A 25,288-nucleotide genomic window follows, 5' to 3' on the forward strand; every position below is an offset into this window, starting at 1 on the left:
AACGCTTCTTAAAGAATAGAAATATGGAAAAAAGGAGGAAATAAGAGATGTTACACAAACAAAAACAGAAAGGAATAAGAAGAAAAATTATAACATGGGCTTTTAGCGTGTTCTTGAATAAAGGTGTAATAGTTGTTGGTTTTGTTTTTGTTGTTGTTGTTGTTGTAGGATTGAGGGGCAGCTATAAGGCGGTCACTGACAGCATTGTTTGGGTACATTATTAGTAACAGTCGGCTTAATATCAATGGGTACATCATTGCCAGGACGAATAACATCACCCTCTGGTGGATCACGTATTTGCTTTTGCGAAACAATACGGTAGATTTCTACAAAAAGACAACAAAGAAAACAAAACAACAAATTAATTTTTTATAAATTAAAAAGAATTGAATGAAAATTGACTTCATTACCTGTGAGTATATTCTGGAATGCAGTTTCAACATTAGTAGAATCTAACGCTGATGTTTCAATGAAACTCAAGCCATTACGTTCGGCAAATAGTTTAGCCTCATCCGTTGGTACTGACCGCAAATGTCTCAAATCGGACTTATTACCCACCAACATAATGACAATATTTTGATCGGCATGATCACGCAATTCCCGCAACCATCTTTCAACATTTTCATATGTCAAATGTTTTGCAATATCGTAGACCAACAAAGCACCAACAGCTCCACGATAATAGGCCGATGTAATAGCACGATAACGCTCCTGGCCGGCTGTGTCCCAGATCTGAGCTTTAATTGTTTTACCATCAACCTGTATGAGAGGGTCAGCAGCAATATATGAGTGTACGTGTGGATGTGTGGGTAGGGGGTAGAATTTTTTATATGTTTTTGTAGAAAAGAAAAAGGAAAAAGGAAGAGAGAGAAGAAATATATCAAAATTAGTAACATTTTTAAGGTGTTGTCATGTTTAGTAATAGTAAATTTGTATGTAAGGCGTGTTAGCCATATACATACATATGTACCATTACCACACATGTTTGCCACATTTGTGTTGGTTTTCTTAAACACACACACAAAAAAAATAACTTTAAAGCTTTTATGAAAATTAAAAGGAAACGTCCAGAGAAAAGAGCAAAAAAATAAAGGTCGATGGTGTCATTTTTCCATAATAAAAAAACCCATTATATTTCAAAGTAAATGTTTTTACACTGGTGAACAAAAAAAAAATGAGAAGAAAAATTCTAAATATCTCGTTAAGAAAAGAAATTGTAAACCTCAAACTTATCAGGTATATGTAAATGTAATGGATAATATGTGTATATAATATGTTATCGATAATATGGCTAACGATACAGTTTTCTATAAAAAATGCTGTTATCGGTAATGTTTTCAAAAGAAACATATTGTTATCGAAAACATTATATATATATATATATACCGTTAATATCGAAGATATATTTAATAAAGATCGATTTAGACCGTAAAATTGTCTGTAGAAAATATTATTATCGATTTTATTTTCTATTAAATAAGTTGTTATCGGTAAGAATTTTTTTATAGAAACTTCTATTATGGATGCTATTAATAATAGAAACTTGTGTTACCGATAATATTTTCTTTAGAAAATTGTGTTATCGATATCAATTTGTTTAAAATTGTGTTATCGGTACTATTTTCAATTAAAAATAGAACTAACAATATTAATTTCTATATAAAATTTTGTTATCGGTACGGTTTTCTACATAAAAATTGTATTATCGGTACTTTTTTCTATAGAAAATAAAGTTATCGATACCAATGCCTAAAAAAATAGAGTTTGTGTTATGGTTACTGTTTTCGGTAATAATTGAATTATCGATTTCTATACAAAATTGTGTTCAAATTCAAATTGTGTGTACAAATTTCAATACTAAATTCTGTTATCGATACTATTTTCAATGGAAAAAGGGGTTTCCGATAAATATTTCTATATAAAATTGTGTTATCGGTATTATTGTCTATATAAAACTTTGTTTTCAGCTCTATTTTATATATAAAATAGAGTTATAAATAAAAATTTCTATAGATAATTGTGTTATCGATACTATTTTCGATGGAAAATAGTGTTGTCAATATTATTTTTTATAGTGAAATGTGTTACCGAAACATATTATTGAAAATACTGTTTATCGATAGAATTTTTCTATAAAATTCCGATACTGTTTTCTACAGACAATAGGATTATCGTTACTATTTTCAATTAAAAATAGAGTTATCAACAATAACTTTCGTAGAAACATTTGTTATTGTCAACATATTTCGTAGAAAATTTTGTTATCGACACTGTTTGCTTTAGAAAATATTATTACCGACAGTATTTATAATATAAAAATCATACAAAATAGTGTTATCGACACTATTTACTATAGAAAATATTGATAACGATAAGATTTTTAATAGATTATAGTGTTATCGATAACATTTTCTATCGAAATTGTTTTTATGGACACATTTTGCCAGAGAAAATATTGTTATTGACACTATTTGATATAGAAAACATTGTTATCGATGAATTCTGGATAGAATCCAGTGTTATCGACAACATTTTCTATAGAATCCAGTGTTATCGACAACATTTTCTATAGAAAATATTGTTATCGACAACATTTTCTATAGAAAATAGTGTTATCGACAACATTTTCTATAGAAAATAGTGTTATCGACAACATTTTCTATAGAAAATAGTGTTATCGACAACATTTTCTATAGAAAATAGTGTTATCCGCAAAATTTTCAACATAATTTTTTAATATCGAACCTTGTCGGCACTATTTGTTATACAAAATATTGTTATCGACAACATTTTTTATAGAAATTGTTCTCATCGACAACATTTCCTACAGAAATCGTTGTTATCGAAAACATTTTCCATGGAAATTGTAGAAATCGACTATATGTTTTATAGAAAATTTTGCTATCGACAATATATTCTATAGAAAAACTATATTTTCTATAGAAATTGTTGTTATCGATCACATTTTCAAGGATAATTGTTGTTATCGATTTTATTTTCAATAGAAAAAATTGCAAACCATAGTATTTTCAACTGAAATTGTTGTCGTCGACGACATTTTCTTTAGAAAATTTTGTTAACGATAAAGTTTTCTTTGAAAATATAACATTATCGATTATATTTTGTATAGGAAATATTGTTATCGATAAAGTTTTCTTTGAAAATATAACTTTATCGATTCATTTTGTATAGAAAATATTGTGAAGAAAACATAGTTATCGATTATATTTTCTATAAGGCATATCTTTTAAAGAACACGATGAGAGCAGAGAAGAACTTTTTTGTGGAATTTTTTGGATTTCGTGAATTTTGAATTTTTTAGATTTCGTGAATTCTGTAGTCCTGTGTTCCATCATTATATCCCATTGCATTTGTCATTTATACATACATGTTAAAGGAGAGGTTGTTGCCAAGTGGCGCTAGTAGGTAAAACCTTTATGTTGTCATTCTTTCCTTTTTTGTTTGTTTTTTTTTTTTTTTCTAATATATCCCTGACCTAAACAATTTTATTTAACCTTTTGTTAGGAGTTTATTTTTTTATGTGTGTGAGAGAATGATTGGTGGGTGGTGGGTGTGTAGATGACTTAGTGGGTTGTGTATATGGAAATTGAAACATTGAACTACAATTTCGATGTAACAATTTTGTTGTGGTTGTTGTAAATTTACATTTCGATCATTTATGTGAATGTGTGTTTTATTCTGTTGACAAAAAATCAATAAAAATCTCCCTACACAACCCACTGACCTTTCATACAGTACAGACCACCCACCCACCCACAAGTTATGTGCTGGCGTAGTTCCCCAAATAACCTTCTACCGCTTCAATGGAGGAATACACTGTTAGTGTTCCTTGTGCAGCAATCATTGTTTGCTTTTTTCGCTGATGCCATTCTTTTGTTCGCAGCCTTTGCTGCTGCTTAATACTTTCTTTTGTCCACATGAGAAGATTTTTGTTTTCTTTTTGCTCCTCCTTTTTTTCTCCTTGTTATTCACATCTATTTTTTTGTGTATATATTTGCTTGCCACTGTTACTTACCTCTATGCTACGTGTGGCGAACTCCACGCCAATCGTTGATTTCGATTCCAAATTGAATTCATTGCGCGTGAAACGTGAAAGTAAATTACTTTTGCCGACACCAGAATCGCCAATTAGAACAACTGGAAGTACAAAAATCAAATTAGTTAAATGTTTTATACAAAGAAAAACAAAAAGAAAATGATTGCAAGTGGAAATTGATCAATTAATTAAATGAATGAGGGGGTGAAAGGATGGAATATGCAAAACAAAAGAAAACAAAAAAGGTGTTTATGAGTTGGCAAGGTCAGAGGAAATGTATGTTATTGTTATGAAGGTGATGGCGATTTAAATTTAAAAAACAATTTCAAAATGTTATATATTTAAAATCTAATTTCATTGGGGTTTCTCCCAAATTGTAGCAGAGTTGCCTTCTTCTTTTTCGAAACTCTTCATATTTCTAGAATGCAATAAAACCCATTTTATTTTAATTCCTATGACTACCAAACTGTCCTTCATTGTGAAATTTAGGCCCCCAAATTATGTCGACACCATTTTTCATGTTAATTTTACCTCATGAAATAATAATCCTGGGCCCTTAGGAAATTAAACTTTATTACATGGCGGCAGCACACACAACATAAAATTACAATTATTTGCCTCAAGGGAACTATTTTTGAAATTTTGTACAATTGTTTGTTTTTGTCCACAAAAGAGGACCTTCGAGATAACGATATTAACAACAATTTATTAGCATTTTTTTTTTTTTTGGCTTTATGGGGTGTTTAACTATGAGGACAGCCTTCAAAATAAAGGAGATATGGATATTAAATAAACAAAAAAACTTTATGTTCGGCCGGATCGAATTTTATATAACCATCTTTCAACATGAGGTGGACATTCAATATATCTTCAAATGCTGCCAGGAGGAGTAAAATAACAAAAAGAACTAAAGAAACTAAATTTGGAAATTTTGGTCTAGAACCTTGAACATACCGAAAATGACGCATGAAATTTATAGGGAGTCTAGGTAGAAACTTGTTTATATACCAAGATCCCGAAAATGCTAAATTTTGTAATATCCAAAAAATATATACACTTCGTCTAGAACCATTAACATAGCTATACAGAATCTGAACCTTTTGGGGAACTCAAAATAAAACAAAATCGCTTGAAAAACATATCTAGAATCTGCAATATACCCATTATAGGAGGGAAACGTTATATGGGGGGCTACAACAATGTTGTGGGGACCAATATTGACAATTTTTTGTAGAAACAATTACCACCCAATAAGAACTTAAATTATCAAATTATAACTAATACGTTAATTCATATTGCAGTTTCATATTTTCCAAAAAAGAAAATTAGGTTGCACATTTTTTTTCTTCCCATCCAAGAAGAACTCAAAATATCAAATTGCAGCTAATTCAATTTAATTCTGAAATCCTCAAAATAGCGAAACAATCATGGACCGATATGAATAATTTTCGATAGGATAAGAAACAAAAAATTATCAAATTAGCATCATCGGTTGAAAAACGTGCCTGGAAGTCTTTAAATTACCAATTATTTTTCGTAACGTTGATGGGAGTTATACCAAACAGTGCACCAAATGTGAATTCTAGATATCAAAATACAGCAATTTCGATTGAAAAAGAAAATTGTATGAAAAACTCGACGTCTCGACTATTTTGGGCGGTACCATTAATGGGAACTGCACCAAAATTTTCAATAACATAATTTTTAATTATAAATATTCAATTTCTAATTATTAGACCGGAAGATTAATTATTGAATGTAAAAAATAAATATATAGTAACCCACGTAGTATATCTACTGAAGGTCTATAGGTCTTTTGACTATAGAAGACATGTAAAAATTTTCTATCTAAAGAAGACTTGTAAATACCTTATTTATATAGGATATATGTAGAAGATATTATATATATTGAAGTACAGTAGGTTTTCAACTGTATGTCTATAGATGACATATATAAGGAATTTCGTCACAGTCCATAGAAGAAGTACTTCTCTCTTCAGCAGAACTTTATTTGGGGGTTCTATTATATATGGTCAATGATAAACCTCCTACCTATCACATACACGAAAAAAGTATTTTCTCTTTAATTATTTTATTTTTATTATAATTTTCTATTAATTTTAAAAATAATATTTACGTTAATTGAAAATAAAAATTCCTTTTAAATCACATAATGTAAACCAGGTTTAACGGTTTAGAAACTCTCTTTAATCATATTGGAACTCTCACTCTCTATCCTAGAAAACCTATTTTTTTTTTTTTTTGTTTAATTGAACAATATCATTTGACACAGTATAATCCCTTAACATGTTTATTTGAAAATTCTCCCATATATACTCACTCTCTCTCATTAACATATCCTGATTTCTATTTTGGTTTGTTTGAATGACCAAACAACAACAAATCACATAGTGTAAAGCTGCCTTATTAATTAGCAAAAACGCATAAATAACAGGTGTCATCAAATTGTCAATTGCATTCTCATTCTCTCTCTTTCCCATATGAAATGAGTGAACACATCATCATTGTTTTGATAACAGCTGATGCATGTTATGGCAAGACAAAACAAAGCTATTATCATCAAAGCAGCAATATAGAGGCCCGCATTGATTTTCTTTCCTAAATTTTAAGATATTTGTGTATCAGAGGAACGGAAAAATCTTCCATTAAAACTTTCCGCAATATATTTCATTTAACTTAGATATAAAATGAGAAATTACCTCTTAAACCACGAATAGTAACGTCATAATGATGCACAATTCCCACTCAACGAACCGCAACAACTAAAGCTTATGTTAAAATTCCGACCTAATAATGCAAGCCAGAATAGTAATGTAAGTATGATTTTGTTGTACAGGAAATGAACAAAATACAAAGAATTTAATTACTGTCTTTGTATGTATATGCATATAGAGATACAGAGAGAGTCAACTTGGAACGGATTCCCCCTTCCGATACATCATCATGGGTGATGGTGATGGCATGCATAAAAGAAATTATACAAAAAAAGCTACACAATACAATGTAGATAATTTGTGAAAAAAAATCCGAATTGAGGGGAGTAACTATTACAACTTTTATAGTGGATAACAAAAGAAATTGTATTGTTGTTCGTGGTTCTGTTGTTCGTTACACGATCACAACAACTGTCAACTATCATCATCGTCATCATTGGATTTGTGTTCTCATCAACAACAAGCAGCGACAGTGGTGCTGCTGTCAGGCTGACTGTGCGGGTACAATGGTTAATTAAATAGAAGATGCCACCCAAAATATAGGACTGTGTGAATGTTGGTAAATATGTATAATTATGTGTTCATGGAAAATACACTAGTTAATGAGACAGGTTCACTGTTTGTTCCATAATGTGACATTCAGAGAACGAAGAGTTTGTTGCAATGGCTGACCCCTTTAATTTTGGAGAAAACAAAGTGTAATTTTAAACATATCTATAATTGAAACCAATTTGAAAATATTTTGGTATCAAGTAGTAGAGCTGTAGAGGATACCCTAGAACCAATAATAGATGACGTTTCCACGACAGAGGGGTCTACGATCCGAAACGACCCGAGTCTTACTCGGCCAACGTCTGTCACCTCAGCCCGTTGTGTAAAAGCAATAGGGCTGCTACAACAACAACATAATATATGACGGTATAGAGTGTATACCACCTACGATAAGTCTCCTTCCTATCGCATATAAAGTGTTATCCATCGTGCTGTGTGAAAGACTGAAGTCAATGACATTATTGGACCATACCTATGCGGCTTCAGACCTGCCAAATCCACCGTTGATCAGATTTTCACTCTGCGTCAAATCCTGGTGAAAACCCACAAAACACATTCCACCTATTCGTGAACTATAAAGCCGCATTCGACCTTTTTAACATCCTGCTGGAAAAGGTCATACGATAGGCAAAGGTGAACAGAAATGGCACTCCGTACACCAAACAACACATGTTACTCGCCTACGCCGATGACATCGACATAATGGGTCGAACATTGAGAGCCGTAACAGCCACTTTTGAACAAATTGAGGAATCTGCCAAAGTGGGTCTGGCAGTAAACGGCGAGAAGACCAAGCTGATGGTATCAACGCGCAAGACATCCTGTAGACTCGGACCAACTGTGGGAACTTGAGAACTACAGCTAGTCAAAGATTTTATATACCTTGATACCACCATAAATAAAACTAATGACATCCGTTTTGAAATTCAGAGAAGGATAGTGTTGGCCAACAGGTGCTACTATGGTCTGAGCAACACAAAAGCTAGGCCACCTCCCGCTAGACCCAACTCACACTCTACAAAGACGCTGATTCTACCCGTTCTTTTATATGGATCTGAAGCATGGGTACTTACGCAAGCAGATAAGGTAGCTCTTGGAGTCTTTGAGAGAAAATTTCTCCGAAAGATCTATGTACCGATCGAATTTGTACCAGCTATTCTCGGACATCGGCATTTTTAGACGTATTGATCTGCAGCGACTACGTTGGCTAGGTCATGTTGTGAGAATGACTGAAGATGTCCCAGTCAAAAGGCATATAAAAGCGAACCAGCTGATGGTTCACGCAGAAGGGGAAGGCCACAAATAAATGAAAAAATTAAGTGGAAGACAACATTGTCGAATATGGTTTTTCAAATGGGTAAAACTGCGCAAAAGACCGACGGGCCTGGAAATCTTTTTTAAGCTCGGCTTATGGAACGACAGTTCTGTTACAAGCCAGCTAAGTAAGAAAGAGTTATTATCACTAAAAATGACTCGAAAAACATCTTCCGAATGTGCCGGATATAAATACAAGTCATTTTATTACTAGATGACCCTTTGAAAAAATTCCACAACGAGCATCTATCTACGGAGGTATTCATAATAAATAAAAAAATAACAATAATAACAAAAATTAATCGTAGATATGAAAAATATCTTAAAAAAGAGATAGATAATAGTCAGCAACTAAACGCCCAATTTTTTTGTCATAAACAATGAATGTATTTAAAAACAAAATACGCGGCAGTAATATCTGGATTATGTTCCATTGTCTCGTGTTTTTATTTTGTTTTTATCAAATTTATCATTCATTTGAAACCTACTTGACACAAATCAAATAAAATAAAAACATAAAAATGCTATAAACAATGCATGCTATTCATTCTTAAAAATCTAAACGGATTGGTTGGAAATTATGTCACACACATAGAGAGGATGAATGTAGGCAAAATGATAGCATGGCTCGTTGATGTTACAACAAGCACAGTGACTTGTTAACCCACATACTCGTATATATAACGCTGGACAAGGTTCTTCAAGATGAATCTTCAATATATTTTTAAATACTATTAATCATTATTCGATTAAAAATATATCGCATGGATAAGCAGCAGAGAATAAAAAAATGTACCCACATTAAAAAATATATATGAGTCATTTCAAACTTGAAACGAAAAGCAAGTGTGAAATATATTCCAGTTATTAGTAAATACTGGGTCGGTTGGTAACTATTCGTTCGTTGAATTTTTTTTAATACAAAAGCATCTGCATATCAGTAGAAGAATGTAGATGGAATATGATGACAATGACTGGCAAGCAATAATGATGATGACGACGATAACAACAATATTTGTGGTGGTTTATCAAAACCAAACCACCAACTAACCAACCAAATAGCAAGCCTTTCAGCCAACCAATCATTCCAAGTTGGAATGTCATAAAACAAATGACGAAAAACAAATGATATGTGGCAATGGTCTCATGCCGAAAATTCGCAAATAAATGTATGTTTGAGTTAACAAAATTAATTGCAATTAGAATTCATGAAACAAACAATAACAAAAAACATACTGTATTTAAAATGTTATAAGAGCAGTGAACTCATTGGAATACCATATGCATTAATAATTCCAAATGTGTTGTGTTATACGAAACTTCTGGAGAGAAAAACCACAACAAGACAAAAATGTGTGACGAAGCACAAGCTTTTTGTCACACTTCTATAACTGTATACATTCAATGACCAATGAAATTTGATAATTTAAATGTAATCTGTATTATACGCTAAAGTACATTTTTTTCAAATTTTAAATTATTTTCAAATGCTTTTCAAAACAAAAATTAAGCACAATTAAATCAAATTTCGAAGTGCCCTGTTTATATTTTTCTGCTTTCTCAGAAGTCAACAAACACACTTTTTAGAGGGGGAGGCTCTATATCAGACCATCTGAAGCTCATTCTTGCAGACTGTGTGACCAGAGCTGCATTCTCTTCTAACGATTTTAAAATGCCTCAGCCGCAAAACTTGCTATAATACGCAAAGACCACTTGTTTGCCAAAATATCAAAACTATTCTGTTGCAAAATATGCCAGGTCTCAATATAAGTCCAAATAAATAGCTTCCATAACTGCTGAATGAGGTGGAAGTATTAAATGGAAGACAACATTGCCGAATATGATATTTCAAACTGGAAAACGGCGCAAAAGACCGACGCGCCTGGAAATCTTTTTTAAGCTCGGCTTATGGAACAATAGTTGAAGCTACAGTCTATTTCCACCGCGGATACGACATTCACTCAACCGACTCCTCCTTCCTTTTGCATTGTAGTTCGTGAAGAGGAAGTATTCAAAGATACTCCATCTTCATTTTTGCAAGAAAAATATATATAATATATATAATTTATTTATTTTATTAATTAATAAATTTGTTTTCATATAATTATTTAAAAAATATTTACTTGCAAAAAATGATCAAATTTGCAATAAATGACAAGTCACAATAACATGTCTCCCTCTCACATGAATCTTCTCTGACAGCAATTAAAGTAATTGTCATTACACAATAACAGGGTGATCACAAGAAACACAAAAAACATCAACAATGCAAAGCCGTTTTAATCATATGCATTATCATAGGCTGCTGTCAAAACATATTTCCACTCTCTCTCTCTCTCCTCATTTTCCCATTGGGGATCAGCTGATACCAAATAAAGCAAATTAATGCAGTCTTGAGGGAATAATTGATTTTTTCAGTAAAAGCAATAAAAACGTTTTCACGATCCGAAACGAACTGAGTCTTACTCGGTCAACGTCTGTCACCTCATCCCATTGGGTAAAAATAATAGGGCTGCTATAACAACAAAAACAAATAAAAACTTGTTAAGGGCTCCATCATATAAATATTGGGGTTTCTAACGGTCCCAAAATACAGCGAAAAATGTTATACCGAATAACGTTCATTTACGTGGTGAACTGAGGATTTCACCTGGATAATAAATATTATTCGTATTATATCCAAAATAAATCTATTTGATAAGTAAAAATATCTTTATGACCCATATAGGAGTAATTCGGTATCACATGCGTAATATGCTTATCGGCGAAGCTAATGATATGAGTTGAAAATAACCACAACAAAATGCACTAACAAAATGAATAAATTTAATTTGGTTTTTAGTTGAATGATTCATCATTTTTTTTAATTAGCGACACAGTTTTTAGACGCAAATGTACTTAAAATGACATTGAAGAATGACTAAATTACCACTAACCCTAACCTCAAGAAAACTTTAAAAGCTAATGTGTAGACCTTTGAATAAATATATCTTACTACTGCCAACAATAACGACGAATGATTATAATTCAGAGCAATATATCCCAGATTTTTCAACGATATGTGACTCTCAATAAAACAAGTCTCCATAATTTTACTCCTTAAAAATCCAACCGGCAGACATCCGAGAGGACTGTACGGCAGCAAGGTTTGGAAACCCCCAAACAATATTTATAGGTAGAGGATATAATTGGTAGAAAACCTTCAATGAATTAGGGGTCTGGTATAAATTGAAGACCTTTTTTGGGTGGGAAACTTTCTATGCAGACTTACATAGAGAAGACCAAGTTTTTATATATGTGGAACACCTCTTACATATCTAGTACGGTTCAAGAGCCTTCTTTAAATAGAAGATCATATTTGTACCAAGAGCTTTCTACAGCTTGCAGACCTCATTAACTTTTGAAGTAATGGTTAAACTCGACCGATTTTTTATACCCTCCAGCATGACCTGCGCATTAAAATTATAGTTCCTGATTGACAATTTATATATAAGGGTCCCATATATGAATTGTCAACCAGGAGGATTTGTGTGGTACTTACATTTAGCTAGCCGGTTTGGTAAAGTCGGCTAAGACCCACCAAGAACCCCGAATACTAATTACCGGTACTTTTGGTACCGGTCCTTTTTTTCTAAAAAGTCATATAACACCCTCCAAGAACTAGAAATACCAAACTAAGTTTCTTCGATTGAAAAATGCACCGAAAACACTCGAAATACTAAAAATGATCCGGATCTTTAAATGGGGAATACATTCAAATTTGATTATTTTCTGTTTAGAGCCTCTAAAAGACCGGAATGCCAAATTATGTTGGAAAAGCACCTACGATTTGGAAAATACACAAAATGGACCCATAAAAATAAAAATATGCAATTGATGATATTGACCAAACATGAACATATATCAATTATACGGATATTTCAAATTATAGTTACTGCGTTTGGAAAATGTGGCTAAAACATCAAAAAATCAAAAATGGAGCGGGACTTATATATGATGACTGTGTTCAAACATGGACCTATATTGATGATATTGTGCAACTTTCAACCCTTTCTGTTGGAAAAATACGACAATCAAAACCCTTCAAAATACCGGTAATAGGGCATTTCCATTATATGGAATCTATACAAAAAAGTGAACATGATTAAATATCATATGAATAGTAGCAACACAGACATATGGAAGTTGTAAAAAATTAAAATCCATTATTTATTCCTTGTATCCTCATATGTTCCGACATTAAAAAAAAAGACTGAGATACATTACGTGAGTCACCTTATTATTTTCTAGGACAAACCAAATATGGGTTAAATACATTATGGCATCTTTCATTGAAATTGATGCAACGTTCTCCGGTCATGCCAAACTAAAAACCAACAACAAATATTTCTTAACCGACAGGCTGCTAATCTTTTTCGAACATTTAAAATCCAAGGTAAGGGAAAGGAGCATGACTGAAAAAATTATACAATCTCACCATTAATTGGTAGATTTATAGAAAACATTGATTTAATTTTTAAATCTAATCAATAAGTAAATAATAAAAGATAAAAAATAATGGTTCACAATGTCCAAAATCAGTAACAAGAGCATACTATAGGGGCTGGCTGTGCACTCTTCAAAGAGACGAAGCAAACAGAAAAGAAAGTACAATTTCACATGGGGAGTTAGTAAAAGCAAAGCCCCCATCATCATCGTTATCGTCGTCGTTGTACTCTCAGAGTCACCAACACATTTGTATTGAACAACACACAAACCAGTCAGTCATTGAGTGAATGACAGATGGCAAAATAAAACATCAATAGTTAAACGAAAAAAAAGAAGAACCAACACAGAAATCAGCTGAGTAGCAGTAACTCTGAATGACAGGCAAACACAGCCCAGTTAGACGGAGAAGCCAGCCAAAAGAATAAAAACGAGTTTATGCAACGTGTCATAAAAAAACTATAACTCATAATAATAACAATAAAAAAGAACCTTCTAATCACAAATGATGTGAAGTTGTACAACAACACACAAAAATGTACAAAAAGAGGGGAAAAAGAGAAAAACACAGATGTCAATGAGAAAAAGAGAGACGGGGTCAGAGTGTGGGTGTAACTAGAATTAAAAGGGATTTTTATCAATAAAACACAACACAAAACAGAAATGCACAGAATTCGCAAATAATTAAAGTCTTCCTCCATGGAACACAAGTAGTAGTGAAGAATAAAGTCATTGTAGAGAAAATGCAAAATGGTGGGGTCATATATGAGTATACTACAACTACTACTACTCATATTTGAATACGACAACAACAAAGAACAACTAATAAATTGGCTAATGACTTTAACAATTAAATTTACTGTTTTCTGTTTTTTTTTTTTTTTTTTTTGCTTTTTATTTGGGAAAGAACGGAACGACCAACAGTCAGTCGGTGCGAGCTATAGTGGAGAGAAACGCAAACACGAAAAAATGTACGTCATCGTACTCTAAATAAACCCTAAACTGAACGGTGTTGCCATCATAATATAATTTGCATAAGCATTTGAATGAAAGTGGGGAACAAAGGTCCATGAAATGTCCACGAAGTGAAATGAGTGAAAAGTGAAAAAATAATCAGGAGCAAACATTTACCCATAGGATTAAAATTTAAATTATAATATACAAATCTAAGTCTATTTGACCTGCTAAATATTGACCGTTTATGAAAATTCCTTGCATATTTGTTCACCAGATCAACTGCTCGGTATAAAATTTCGTGGTCATAGTTTTGGCTCCAAAGAACATCTTGAAAACTGAACTATGTTTTTACTCCATTCCCGATCTTTGACCAGAACTGAGAAAATGGTCTGCAATTTGATTACAAGTTATAATGGACAGAGGGACGGACACACATTATTAAATCGATTCAGCTAGTGGAGACTAGGGACAAATAGTCGAGCGTAAAAGTCGACTTTTAGACTTTTTGATTTTTGCCTTTAACTAAAAAATCGACTTTTCGATTTTATGAAACCAGTTCAAAATCGATTTTTGACTTTTAACGACTAATGCAAAATTGGCTAAAAATTTAATTTTTTATATGAATTAAAAAAATCCGGAATGTGTAATTTTTGGGCAATTTGGGCTTTGTGATAATAAACAAGGTTTTTATGGAGAAAAAGTCAATCTTGAAAAGTCGACTTTTCGATTTCCTAAAAGATAAAAGTCGACTTCGAATATTAGACTTTTCAAAACAAGAAGTCGATTAGTTGAAAGTCGGACATTTTACTTATCCCTAGTGGAGACATGACGATCGGTGGATCTTGGAATCAAAGACAATACATGAAATCGGCCGATTGTTACTTCCGCATATACTGCGTATGGCGCCAGAACAGGAATTATTTAATATTTAATTCCACAAATGGTTGACGATGCTTTGCTTTGGTTAGATGAGGATCGGGTGGTGACCAATGACTTCTACTGATCCTTACATCAGGGTCAGCTTTGGCTACTCTGTTGTCGATTGCTACAAAGGTTTTTGTGTGGACTTTCCACTATGTCGTACTTTCGTCTTTCCGTGATAGCCTCCATATATTTTCTTTACTTGGCCTCAACTGAAACAGCCTTTGGAGCAGAACCTGGAAGTTACTGTGAAGACTTCCCAATAGGTCCGACTAACGTCTTTCTCGTAATGATGATCAGTCGACCTGTCGTCGATTGCTACTAAGGTTTTTGGGAAGACTTTAACTATATCGATATTTCGTATTTCCGTGACAGCCAGCCTCCTTCCCAATTCCTTTCTTGTCCTCTACTGAAAACGCCTTTGGAGGACAACCTGGAGGTTCTGGCGAAGACATCTCAATAGGTCAAAATTTCGTCTTTTTCGTATAATGGATACTCTCTGGTCATTTGGTATCATTCGTCGACTTATTGCTTAAGTCGTCGAGGGCCACGAAGGTTTCTATGAGGACTTTCCATAAGGTCCGCTCTTCCTCTTTTCCGTGGTAGTCGTCTTCCCATTTCCTTTCTTGACCTCTACTGAAACCGCTTTTGAAGACTTCTCAATAGGACCGACTGTCGTTTCTGGTTACTACCGAAACATGCGAGCCCACAGAATGAGCTGTTTTTGTTAAGAAAATATATATATATATTCGTTTTCGATTGCTGTTCCTCCGTCGATCATATCCTCTTCACGGCTACCAGTGTTGAGGACAAATTGAATCTTAGTCAGAACAGCTTCCACTTGAGTCGCCGATGATGACGCTTGCACAATTCCTGTCATCAATCATATGTTTGGACCATGTATTGATACTATACAGGGGGTTTACTATACTCTCGCCTTGGTTGAGAGTTACGTGAGGTCATTGATCTGTTACAGAAAAGAGTTAGGCACTGTACGTGAGGATCATTGCTCTTTTACAGAAAATTTTGGGCCACCAATCAGCTTGGTCTTTTGTAATTTCACACTTGTAATTTCACACCTTGCGACTTCTTGATTTCGTGCCAATTCCCTTGTCTATAAAAACGCCCTGCTTCTTGTTCTTTCAAAAAAGTTTTTTTTCTGCACATCTATCAACAAAATGTGCACATTTTTCTTCAACCTGCTGTATATTAAGTCTACCATATGAAAGCTCTATCCTAGAAAAACTCCTATCTATGAAAAATTCAGTCTTTGCCCTTTGTCTATTAAAATTCTCTTCAGTCTTCACCAACAAAATAATTACATCAGGACTTCGTCAACTTCAAATACCCATATTGTCTTAGACTGATGGGGAAAATACAAGAGATTCAGCGGAACTTTAGGAATTCAGGATGTATTGACTTTAGTAAAAACGATCTGATTTTTTTTTTAGTTTTTCAGAGGTAGCTATTTTTACCCTAATTATGGGGTATATTTTTTTTCTTGGGCGTAGTACCCGGTTTCCCGTTTCTACGGAAATGGTATCAAAAATTGAAATTAAATAGCCAAAATTTGGCAAATGTCTTAAAGTCCGAGCAGAAGGCCGTTGTTTTTGCTTTATACCCATATTTCAAATGGTTTCCCCCCAAAACATAAACAAATCCATGTGGCAACACTACGTACTGATAGCCAGCCGTACGTCAATACCCATTTGCTGGAATGCTTTTTTTCACCTTTTTTGCATTAGAAATTCAATGAACAAACACGAAAAGAGAAAATATGAGTAATGATGATTAAATATGAACGAAAAAAAAAATATATAGGAGGAAGAAGAAGCAACAATAGATAAGTCACATTTTCACTAACGAAAACTTTGTATGTTTCTTCTTTTTTATACAAATAATAGAAGAAAAAATAATGAATTATATTTACCTTTAAATAAATAATCGTACTCATCTTCCCTTGTGCCCATTTTGTTGTGTGTTCTTGTTGTCGGTGTTTCTTTTTGTTTTACTTTCTGTTTTGGTTTTCGAAGATTTCTTAAAGTTTAATCTTCGTTTAAATTCTGTATTTTATATAAAAAATCCTTATGTTTTTCTCTCTTTTACTATTTGTTTATCTCGCCCCTTTCTGGATTGATTATTCTTCTTTTGTAGCACAAAAGAGGAAATATTACACGAGAAAATGCAATGCAGTTTCAATTCGTTGTTGATGTGAACGCAAAAAAAATATTTAAAAAAACCAGAAAATCCAAATCACAACTCACACACCAACCAACACCATTACAAAGTACCAGCAGCAGCGGCAGTTGTAGTACCAGCAAGCACAGTCAGGCAGGCAACCAGCAGCAGCAGTACAAAAAGACGAGCACAACAAAGGGAATCAGGCACAAACAAGAGAAGCAGCAATATAGTACGACGTCGTCGCCGTCGTTGATGATGTTGTTGTTGTTTGTTATATTATTGTAGATTCGTTGGTTGTCGTCGTTTTTTGTTGTTGTTGGGAATTTTGGTATTTTGCGTAGTTAGTTTTAATTACAAGTGCAGCAGCAGCCCCGAATTAATAAAAATATATATTTAATAATAATTTATATTATAATTAAACAAAAAAAATGAACAGCGTACAATAACAATTGTCATCAATGACAGACGAGAGCAAGCAGTGATGATGAAGTCAATGATTAAACATTAACGACCGACCACCATCACAACGTCATCGCCACAACCGCACAGACAAATTGTACCAAAAAAATTCCGTCAAAGAATTGAAGAACAAAAAAAGAAAGAAGGGAGAAAAAATTGCTACGTTAATTTTTTTGTTGTTATTAAAAAAACCAAACCGCACACACACACGGTGTGAACGAGAATCGACAAAAAAAAAGTTGAACAAGAATACGGGGCGGTTACTTTTTTTCCATTTCTTCTTTGTTTGCAACAATCTCACACACTCTACTTTCTTCTTTTGCAAATCCAAAAAATAATACAAAAAATATGAAACTAAAAATTGTATTTTCTTTGTTTTTCGCTTCTTTTTATCCCGTTTTTTTTCTTTATTTTCTTGTTACATTTACACAACTAAGAGAACACTTTTTTTCTTTCTTTCTTCAGCAACAATTCCAACAAATAATGTACGCAACAATTTTCGTTTTTTATTCTTATTGGTTAATTCGATTTCTTTTTCTCTTTTAATTGAAAAACTTGAATGTATTCCTACGTGAATTGATGAATTAATCACCTTTTTTTCTTTCTTTGCCTTTAAAGTTTTTGCGACTTGACTTTTTCGCGACGACCACCAGAAAAATTCGTTTCTCTGCTGTACAAGTTCTCGTCTCGTCGTTGTCGTATTTGGTCGTTGCTGTCATCACAGTGTTGCATTGCTGTGTCACACCAACTCAGAGTTGGAAATTATTGTAGTTTAGTTGGTATTCTGGTGGCAGAGATGGAAATGCTGGTTGAGCGGTTATGGGTAACCGTTGAAAATTAAAAAAAATATATGTGAATTATTTTTTATAAAAAAAAATAATAATAACTTTTTTATAATAAAATTTATATAATATTGAAAATTAAGCGAGGGTTTAAATATGGGTTAAAGGTTATGTTTATATAAAAAGTAATAAGGGATTTATTTTTTAATAATTCTAAGTGAGTTTTTATAGCCGAGCTACCGGGCTACCTTAATAGAGAGATGAGGGAAATATCAGCGGAAGACCTGAATGTAGACCTTATTGACGAGCTGAAAAGGGGATTCTTTATAGACGAAGGGAGTCTCTGAATGGAGGCAGGGGATTCTTTATAAGCGACCTGAAGTGAGTTTTTATAGACGAGCTGAAGGAAGTCTTTATAGATGAGCTGTAGCAGGGAGTTTTTTTCTGAAAGGGTATCTTTATAGAAGATGATTTGAATGTCTCTGAGTTTTTAACGACGAGCAGAAGGTCAATATAGAAGAGTTGAAGAGAATCTTTATAGCAGCCCGTCTATAAAGATTCTCTTCAAATCTTTATAGATCTGGAAGTTTTTACAGGCAATATGAAGGGAGTTTAAAGATTAAAGCAGAGATCAATGGAGTCGATATAGACGAGCTGAGGGGAGTATTTATAGACGAACTAAAGCGAGTCTTTATAGAGGAACATTATAAAAAAGACATTAATTATAGAATACCGGAGTTTTTAATAGACAGCATTAGACAAACTGAAGTAGTGGTTGCCCTTGATAGTTTCCGAATTCTATATTTAATACCTTAATACCTTTCCCCTAAAAAAAAATAGCAATGGTTTCGTTGCTTGTATATAACGTAGAGTCACCTTGTTAAAAATTCCAACTTTTTCCATACTAATACCATCCTACTCCGATCATAAAAAATACTAATACCATCCTACTCCGACCATAAAAACTATTAATCATCGCACAGTTCATTTTCGAAAAAATAAGGTGCCGTCGGAGCATAAACCGCACCAAACACCACACTTTGAAGGTTTTCCGATCATCAGATGCGGCAATTTTACTTTTTACCCGCTGAGGTGGTGGAAATGTGGTCACATCAATCAAAATGACTTTTCGTTGGAATAATGGATTATTTTTATATGTCCTTAATCACCCAGGACAAAACTTTATAACCCCTAAGGTCGCTTTCCTCGAAGCCCAATTGACTTGAAAAGAGAACAAAAAAAAGATTAGGTAGAGACAAGGTTAAGAACTGGTTGGGTTTGAGGTTATGTGCGGCAGTTTTTTGACAAAGCTGTTAACGTTAATGGGACCTATATCGTAGAACAAGGTTCGAGTGTCAATCTCGTTTCAAACCAAACTATGGATGTCTCATGCTGCAGAGTATATTATTTATTTTATAAATTGAGGTTATGTACACATTATTACAGTACGTTTAAATTCTAATGAATTTCGTTAATCCAGTGGGTGTAAGTTGTCAATTCCATAGCATATAGGTGAAATAAATCCTCATAAAGTATTTAAACCCACCATTTTTTTTGGGGAATTTTTAATACTAATCATGTTGATGTGGAGATACCCCCTTATGTTTCTATTATTTATTACGAATTTTAGAGATCTGTAATAATCAGAAATATATCTATGAGTTTTGTTAATGAAAGATCCATTCCTAATTACGAGGGCAGTTCGTAAAGTTCTTAGCCTAGCACAAAAAGCAAAAAAGTTAAGAGTTTTGGAAACTTCCATCTCTGTTATGAACTAATTTTAATTTTAAATTTTGTTTCGATCTGGCAACTCCTTCATATCGTTAGCTAAAATGCAAAAAGGCGTAACTAACAAAAAATTGACTTTTTGAATGTCAACACATGTAGTTTATTGACATTCACAATATTCATTCAAAAAGTCAATTTTCAATTTTTTGTTTTTGCATTTTAACTAACGATATAGAAAATGTTCAAAAAAGACGCATCCACAATTTTTTTTACAATGAAAACACGCATTTCTAATTTTTCCATTGTAAAATATTGCGGATGTGTCTTTTTTGAGCACCTGTTTCTATATACAGGAGTTGCCAGATCGAGACAAAATTTAAAATTAGTTCAGAACAGTGACGACAGTTTCCAAAACACTTAACTTTTTTCAGTTTATACTGCGCTTTTTGTGCTAGGCTAAGAACATTCCGAACTGCCCTCGTACGGAGGATTTTACCAAAAAAGTCAACTTTTTAAATATAATTAGTTTATATATTCTGTAGATAGGCTTTTATATACTCTATTGAGGGATAACATTCGGAAAATCCTGCTTTTTAAATATTTGATTAATTTTATTTAAAAAAAAATAAATAAAAAAATCAGAATTGTTTTAATAAATATATTTATTTATATAAAAAATAATTTCTATACATAAAAAACTGCATATGAGTATATATATAAAAAAAGGCATTGAATGGTTATATAAATATGTATATATTATAAGTACTAAGTAATACATTTAAATATTGTGTGTATGTGTGTTTGTATATAATACAGAAAATTGTTTCATGTTTACAACCTGGAAGCAATACGAATGCATTATGCAAATTCAAATTTAATATTTATGCCAGTTGAGTTTTTTGCAAAACATATGAGGGTATTAGTAGCAAAAAGCCACCAACGACATATGTCATACGAGAGCCAATACACCAAAATGCTATGCAGCCAACAACGGGCCCCAGGGCACGAGCCAAGGCGCCCAATGAACGGAAGATACCCAAAACGGAACCTTTCTGATCATCATTGCCATATTTGGAGACGAGCGTAGTGAGACAGGTGACAGTAAAGGCAGTGGCTAAGAGGGGGGAAGAAAAAAATAATATTTTATGGGGAAACATTTATTGTATAATGAATAAGGGTACTTACATATGGCATACAAGATCATGCCAATATATAGCAGACATGTTCCATTGGCAATGCCAACAATGGCAAAGGCAGGTATTAGCAAATATAAACTCAATACTGCATAATTTTTAATATCCTTTTCGGGTAGACGTCTAACAACAGATCCTTGCAAAATGGTCATGATGATACCTGGAAATTAATGGAATTTCAATTTAAAGGTGTTTTCAAATTTTGAATTTATTTGTATTTTTGGTTTTACCCGTGGTCAAAAACATTTTCGCCTGATCCATGGAGGTATAACCAAATTTATGATACATTAAAAATGTAACTGTAAATTCCAATGCCGAATACAGGAATAAATAGACAAAATAAATAATACCAATGGTTTGCAATGACTTGATTTGTTTTTGTGGGACATTTTTGATGGACGCAAATCTGTAAAGAAAGAAGAAACGAAAAACGAAAAATTAAGTGGAATGGAAAATAATAAATTCAATTGTGGCATTAAATTACAATCAATATCGTTACGCTTCGTGTGTTTTATTATGCCAGTATAAAGTTATTTATATGATATGCTATGAAGCTCATCACCGGCTAATAGAAGTAGTTGCAATCTACTCATAATTAAAAAATGCTTGTCATATTTGTTTCAAGCAAAGAAAAAAAATTGACATACAACGGAATGGCTAAGTTATAAATCAATTTGTCTTTAAAATGATTGACAAATTAAAAAAAATCAATTAGATTATTAGCTTAATAAAATTAAAAAGAGGCAAATAAGCAATACAAATATTTGGTGGCAAAGTAAAAAATTATTAAAAAAGTAGCGACTCATATAATAAACATAACCGGAACTTTAAAGAAATTCCATTTTATTTTTCTTTGTGGCCTATCATGGATTTTTTTCGTAATCAATAATTTAAATAAAGATAAATTTAATGAAATCAACAACATTAAGGCAAAAGTTCAAATTGAATATTGTTGCTGCTTTAAAAGTAGGTTCGCAAGATAACAGGTGGCAAGGCAGAGATAGTCAAAAATCCATTTGAGAATGTGATACACACCTGGCATTATTGATAATTTTAAATTAAAATGATTCATGATTAATGTATGTCTATGATACTCACCTAAATATAGAGGAAACATTGATCAATTGGAAAGCATAAGACATGGATGAGGAAATTTCCTTGACCCGTTTTTCCTGAATAAAAAAATAAAATAAAATAGATTATTTAATTGGATCAACTAAAAAAAGGAGATTTCGGTCTTCTATAACCAGCAAACAGCTGAAATAACTGTTTTAATAAATTTATAAAAAAAATATTTTTTTGGAGTGTATGTTCACAAGATTTATGTTTCAGTTTTAATTAATCACCTCTGCTTAGAGAATGTCCCCAAGTTGCCTTCTATATTAAGAAAATCGCTTATACATATATTTACCCCCTTAACACAGTGATTTTTATATTCTAGTAAAATTGAGGTTATGTTTCCAAAAATTTCTCTTTCAGTTTTAATAGTTCAGTTTTAATTTTTTCTAATATTTAGAGAGTCTCCGACAGGTCTTCTATAACCAGAAAACTGACCAAATATTTCTATTCACAGATTTATTAAAAAAAAAATATTTTTTAGAGGTTATGTGCGCACACATTTTATATTCCAGTTATGAGTAACCTATGCTTAGACTGTTTTTTTTTTAATTATTGTAGCGGCTTTCGTCTTACAGTATACTTTGTAAGACGAAAGCCGCTACAATAATTAAAATAATAATCTATAGTCTTTAGATTATATTTTCCTAAAAAGGTGACTTAAAAAATTGTCTGAAAAATTAGTTAATGTCCCCAAATAGTTTCAAAGTACATAGAAAGCTCCCTAATGCTCTTCATACTGCTCTTGATACCTTGGAAACTTGTGAATTTTTTAAATAGGCCGTGATTACTTAGAAAGGCCGTTTCAAAAATTACAAGAACATCTTAAAAAGACCCGATTTAACTCGCATATCTTTACTTGTGCTATCAGATCGGCTAAAAAGATAACCTTTAACTCGTCTATTAACACTTCTTCAGATAGCCAAAAGGTGACCTTTTAAAGACTAACTGTCCTTCAATTAATTTATATAGATTCCCTGACCTTCTGATGGTCTATAGAGACTCTCTTCCACTCGTCTATGAAGTCCCTAGCTCGACGCTAAAGACTACTTTCAGTTCTAAATACTCCCTTGAATATGTCTATAGACCTCCCATCAGCTCGTCTATAAAACTTCCTTCAGTTCCTCTATGAAAAATTCTCTTCACCTCGTCTATAAAGACTCCCTTCTTAAGACTCCCTTCCGCTCGTCTATAAAGACTATTTCAAGACTCCTTTTCGCTCATCTATAAAGACAAATACTCCCTTCCGCTCGTCTACAAAGACTGCTTTCCGCTCGTCTATAAAGACTCCCCTCCGCTCGTTTATAAAGACTCCCCTCCGCTCTATTTTCAAGACTCTTATTCGCTCATCTATAAAGACTGCCTTTCGCTCGTCTATAAAGACTCACTTTTCGCTCGTCTATATATACCTTCCGCTCGTCTACAAAGACTACCTTCCGTACGTCTTAAAAAACTCCTTTCAGGAAGTCTATAAAGACTCCCTTCACCTCTATAGACGAGCTAAAAGGACTCCTTCATCAATTCGTTTATGAAGACTGGGAATCTTTATTTAAACATTCTTCGAGTTTTGGAACCCATTATTTTGAAAAGTTAACTATTTATAAGTCTCCACTTACCTTTGGTAAAGTTTCCTTTAAACAAAAGACCAAAATCAGCAAATCACCCAAAGCCAATGCCAACGCCAGCAGAGAAGGTAAAACAAACCATGGACCCGTAGATTTATTTGAGAAGATGGCAAATAAGGCACCAATCATGGGACCAACAATGAAGCCCAATGAAAATGCCACTCCCACCAAAGCCATACCACGACCTCGAGTCTTGCCACTGGAGACATCCGTAATAATAGACATGCTCAACGAGATGTTGCCCTTACTTAAGCCGCCAACAAAACGGGCCAAAACAAAGACAGCAAAGTTACGAGAAAAGGCCCATAGCAAATATGATAAAGCGATGCCGGCCTACAATTATTAAAATCAAAGAAACAAACAAGAAAGAGAAAGGAATAAATACAAATATGATCATAAATAATAAAAAAAAAATCAAAATTTTACTTACCGCACACAGTATAATAACCGGTTTACGACCATAATAATCCGACAGTCCACCCACAATGGGACTGGCCACAAAACTGCAAAAACTAAACATCGAGCCCAATAGGCCACCAAACAATACCGAGTTGTAACGTTCGGGTGCCCCCAGTAGTTCTTGAAACCATTTGATGCGATCCGTTAGCACTGCATATAAACCGGAACTGTCATTATTTTTAAAATATTCCAAGAGCGATGGCAGCAACGGTAAGATGATGGTAAATGCCAACAAATCAAATAGAAGGGATATGAATACTATATACACCATGGGATTCGTGCGTTCCTGTTGCTGGTCCCCATTTTTCTTATTGGAATCGTGGGTGTTGTCCGTGGATGCTGCATCCACATTGTTATTATTGTTGTTGCCATTAGTTGTGCGCTGCCTTAAAGACATTTCGTACGCTGTGTGTTGGAATGTTGCTGGTGGGAGGTGGTGGGGGTGGTGATGTTGATTCAAATGAAGAAAATTTGCTGATGCTTGAAATGCCTACCGTCTATGTACAAACAATGAATGTGCCGTCGCAATGTACTGCAATGCCGTTCGTTCCGTGATCGCGCAACTTGTCTACGTGTTGTTATCGTGCTACTAGTAACTGAACTATTTTCTTCTCCATAGCATAGCGTATTTTGTTTTGTTGTCTTCAAGTACGCTTTGATTTTTTTTTTTCGTTTATTAAAGAAGTTGCTAATCAAACTCACATTTCCTCTGCAGCCGTACAAA

The 25,288-nt window shown here is 33.2% G+C and overlaps 3 protein-coding genes across 3 annotated transcripts in view; all 3 read right to left on the bottom strand.

Annotated features, from left to right (window-relative positions):
- LOC133329178 (short-chain specific acyl-CoA dehydrogenase, mitochondrial-like) overlaps positions 1-25,288 on the bottom strand; it is a 155,267-nt gene that overhangs the window by 58,194 nt on the left and 71,785 nt on the right. The window lies entirely within an intron of this gene.
- LOC133329176 (ras-related protein Rab-11A) lies at positions 171-17,048 on the bottom strand. The gene is made up of 4 exons (XM_061537670.1): positions 16,952-17,048; positions 4,037-4,158; positions 411-759; positions 171-326 (listed from the first exon to the last, which is right to left on the bottom strand). The coding sequence occupies exons 1-4, from the start codon at positions 16,989-16,991 to the stop codon at positions 193-195; spliced, it is 645 nt and encodes a 214-aa protein (XP_061393654.1). The 5' UTR covers positions 16,992-17,048; the 3' UTR covers positions 171-192.
- Positions 21,053-24,961, bottom strand: LOC133329171 (major facilitator superfamily domain-containing protein 10). The gene is made up of 6 exons (XM_061537665.1): positions 24,536-24,961; positions 24,097-24,438; positions 22,463-22,536; positions 21,595-21,770; positions 21,357-21,524; positions 21,053-21,285 (listed from the first exon to the last, which is right to left on the bottom strand). The coding sequence occupies exons 1-6, from the start codon at positions 24,959-24,961 to the stop codon at positions 21,053-21,055; spliced, it is 1,419 nt and encodes a 472-aa protein (XP_061393649.1).

Source organism: Musca vetustissima, unplaced genomic scaffold (assembly GCF_032173495.1).
Source record: "Musca vetustissima isolate MV318-11 ecotype Yass unplaced genomic scaffold, APGP_CSIRO_Mvet_v1 utg61680, whole genome shotgun sequence".
Lineage (NCBI taxonomy): Eukaryota > Metazoa > Arthropoda > Insecta > Diptera > Muscidae > Musca > Musca vetustissima.

Coding starts and splice junctions, on each gene's coding strand:
- LOC133329171 (XM_061537665.1), bottom strand. CDS start 24,961: ATGTCTTTAAGGCAGCGCACAACTAATGGCAACAACAATAATAACAAT. Junction 22,537..24,096: donor TAAAGGAAACTTTACCAAAG/GTAAGTGGAGAC, acceptor TTTTTTATTCAG/GAAAAACGGGTCAAGGAAAT. Junction 21,286..21,356: donor CATGATCTTGTATGCCATAT/GTAAGTACCCTT, acceptor CCCCCCTCTTAG/CCACTGCCTTTACTGTCACC.
- LOC133329176 (XM_061537670.1), bottom strand. CDS start 16,991: ATGGGCACAAGGGAAGATGAGTACGATTATTTATTTAAAG. Junction 760..4,036: donor TCGCCACACGTAGCATAGAG/GTAAGTAACAGT, acceptor CCTCTCATACAG/GTTGATGGTAAAACAATTAA. Junction 327..410: donor ATTCCAGAATATACTCACAG/GTAATGAAGTCA, acceptor GTCTTTTTGTAG/AAATCTACCGTATTGTTTCG.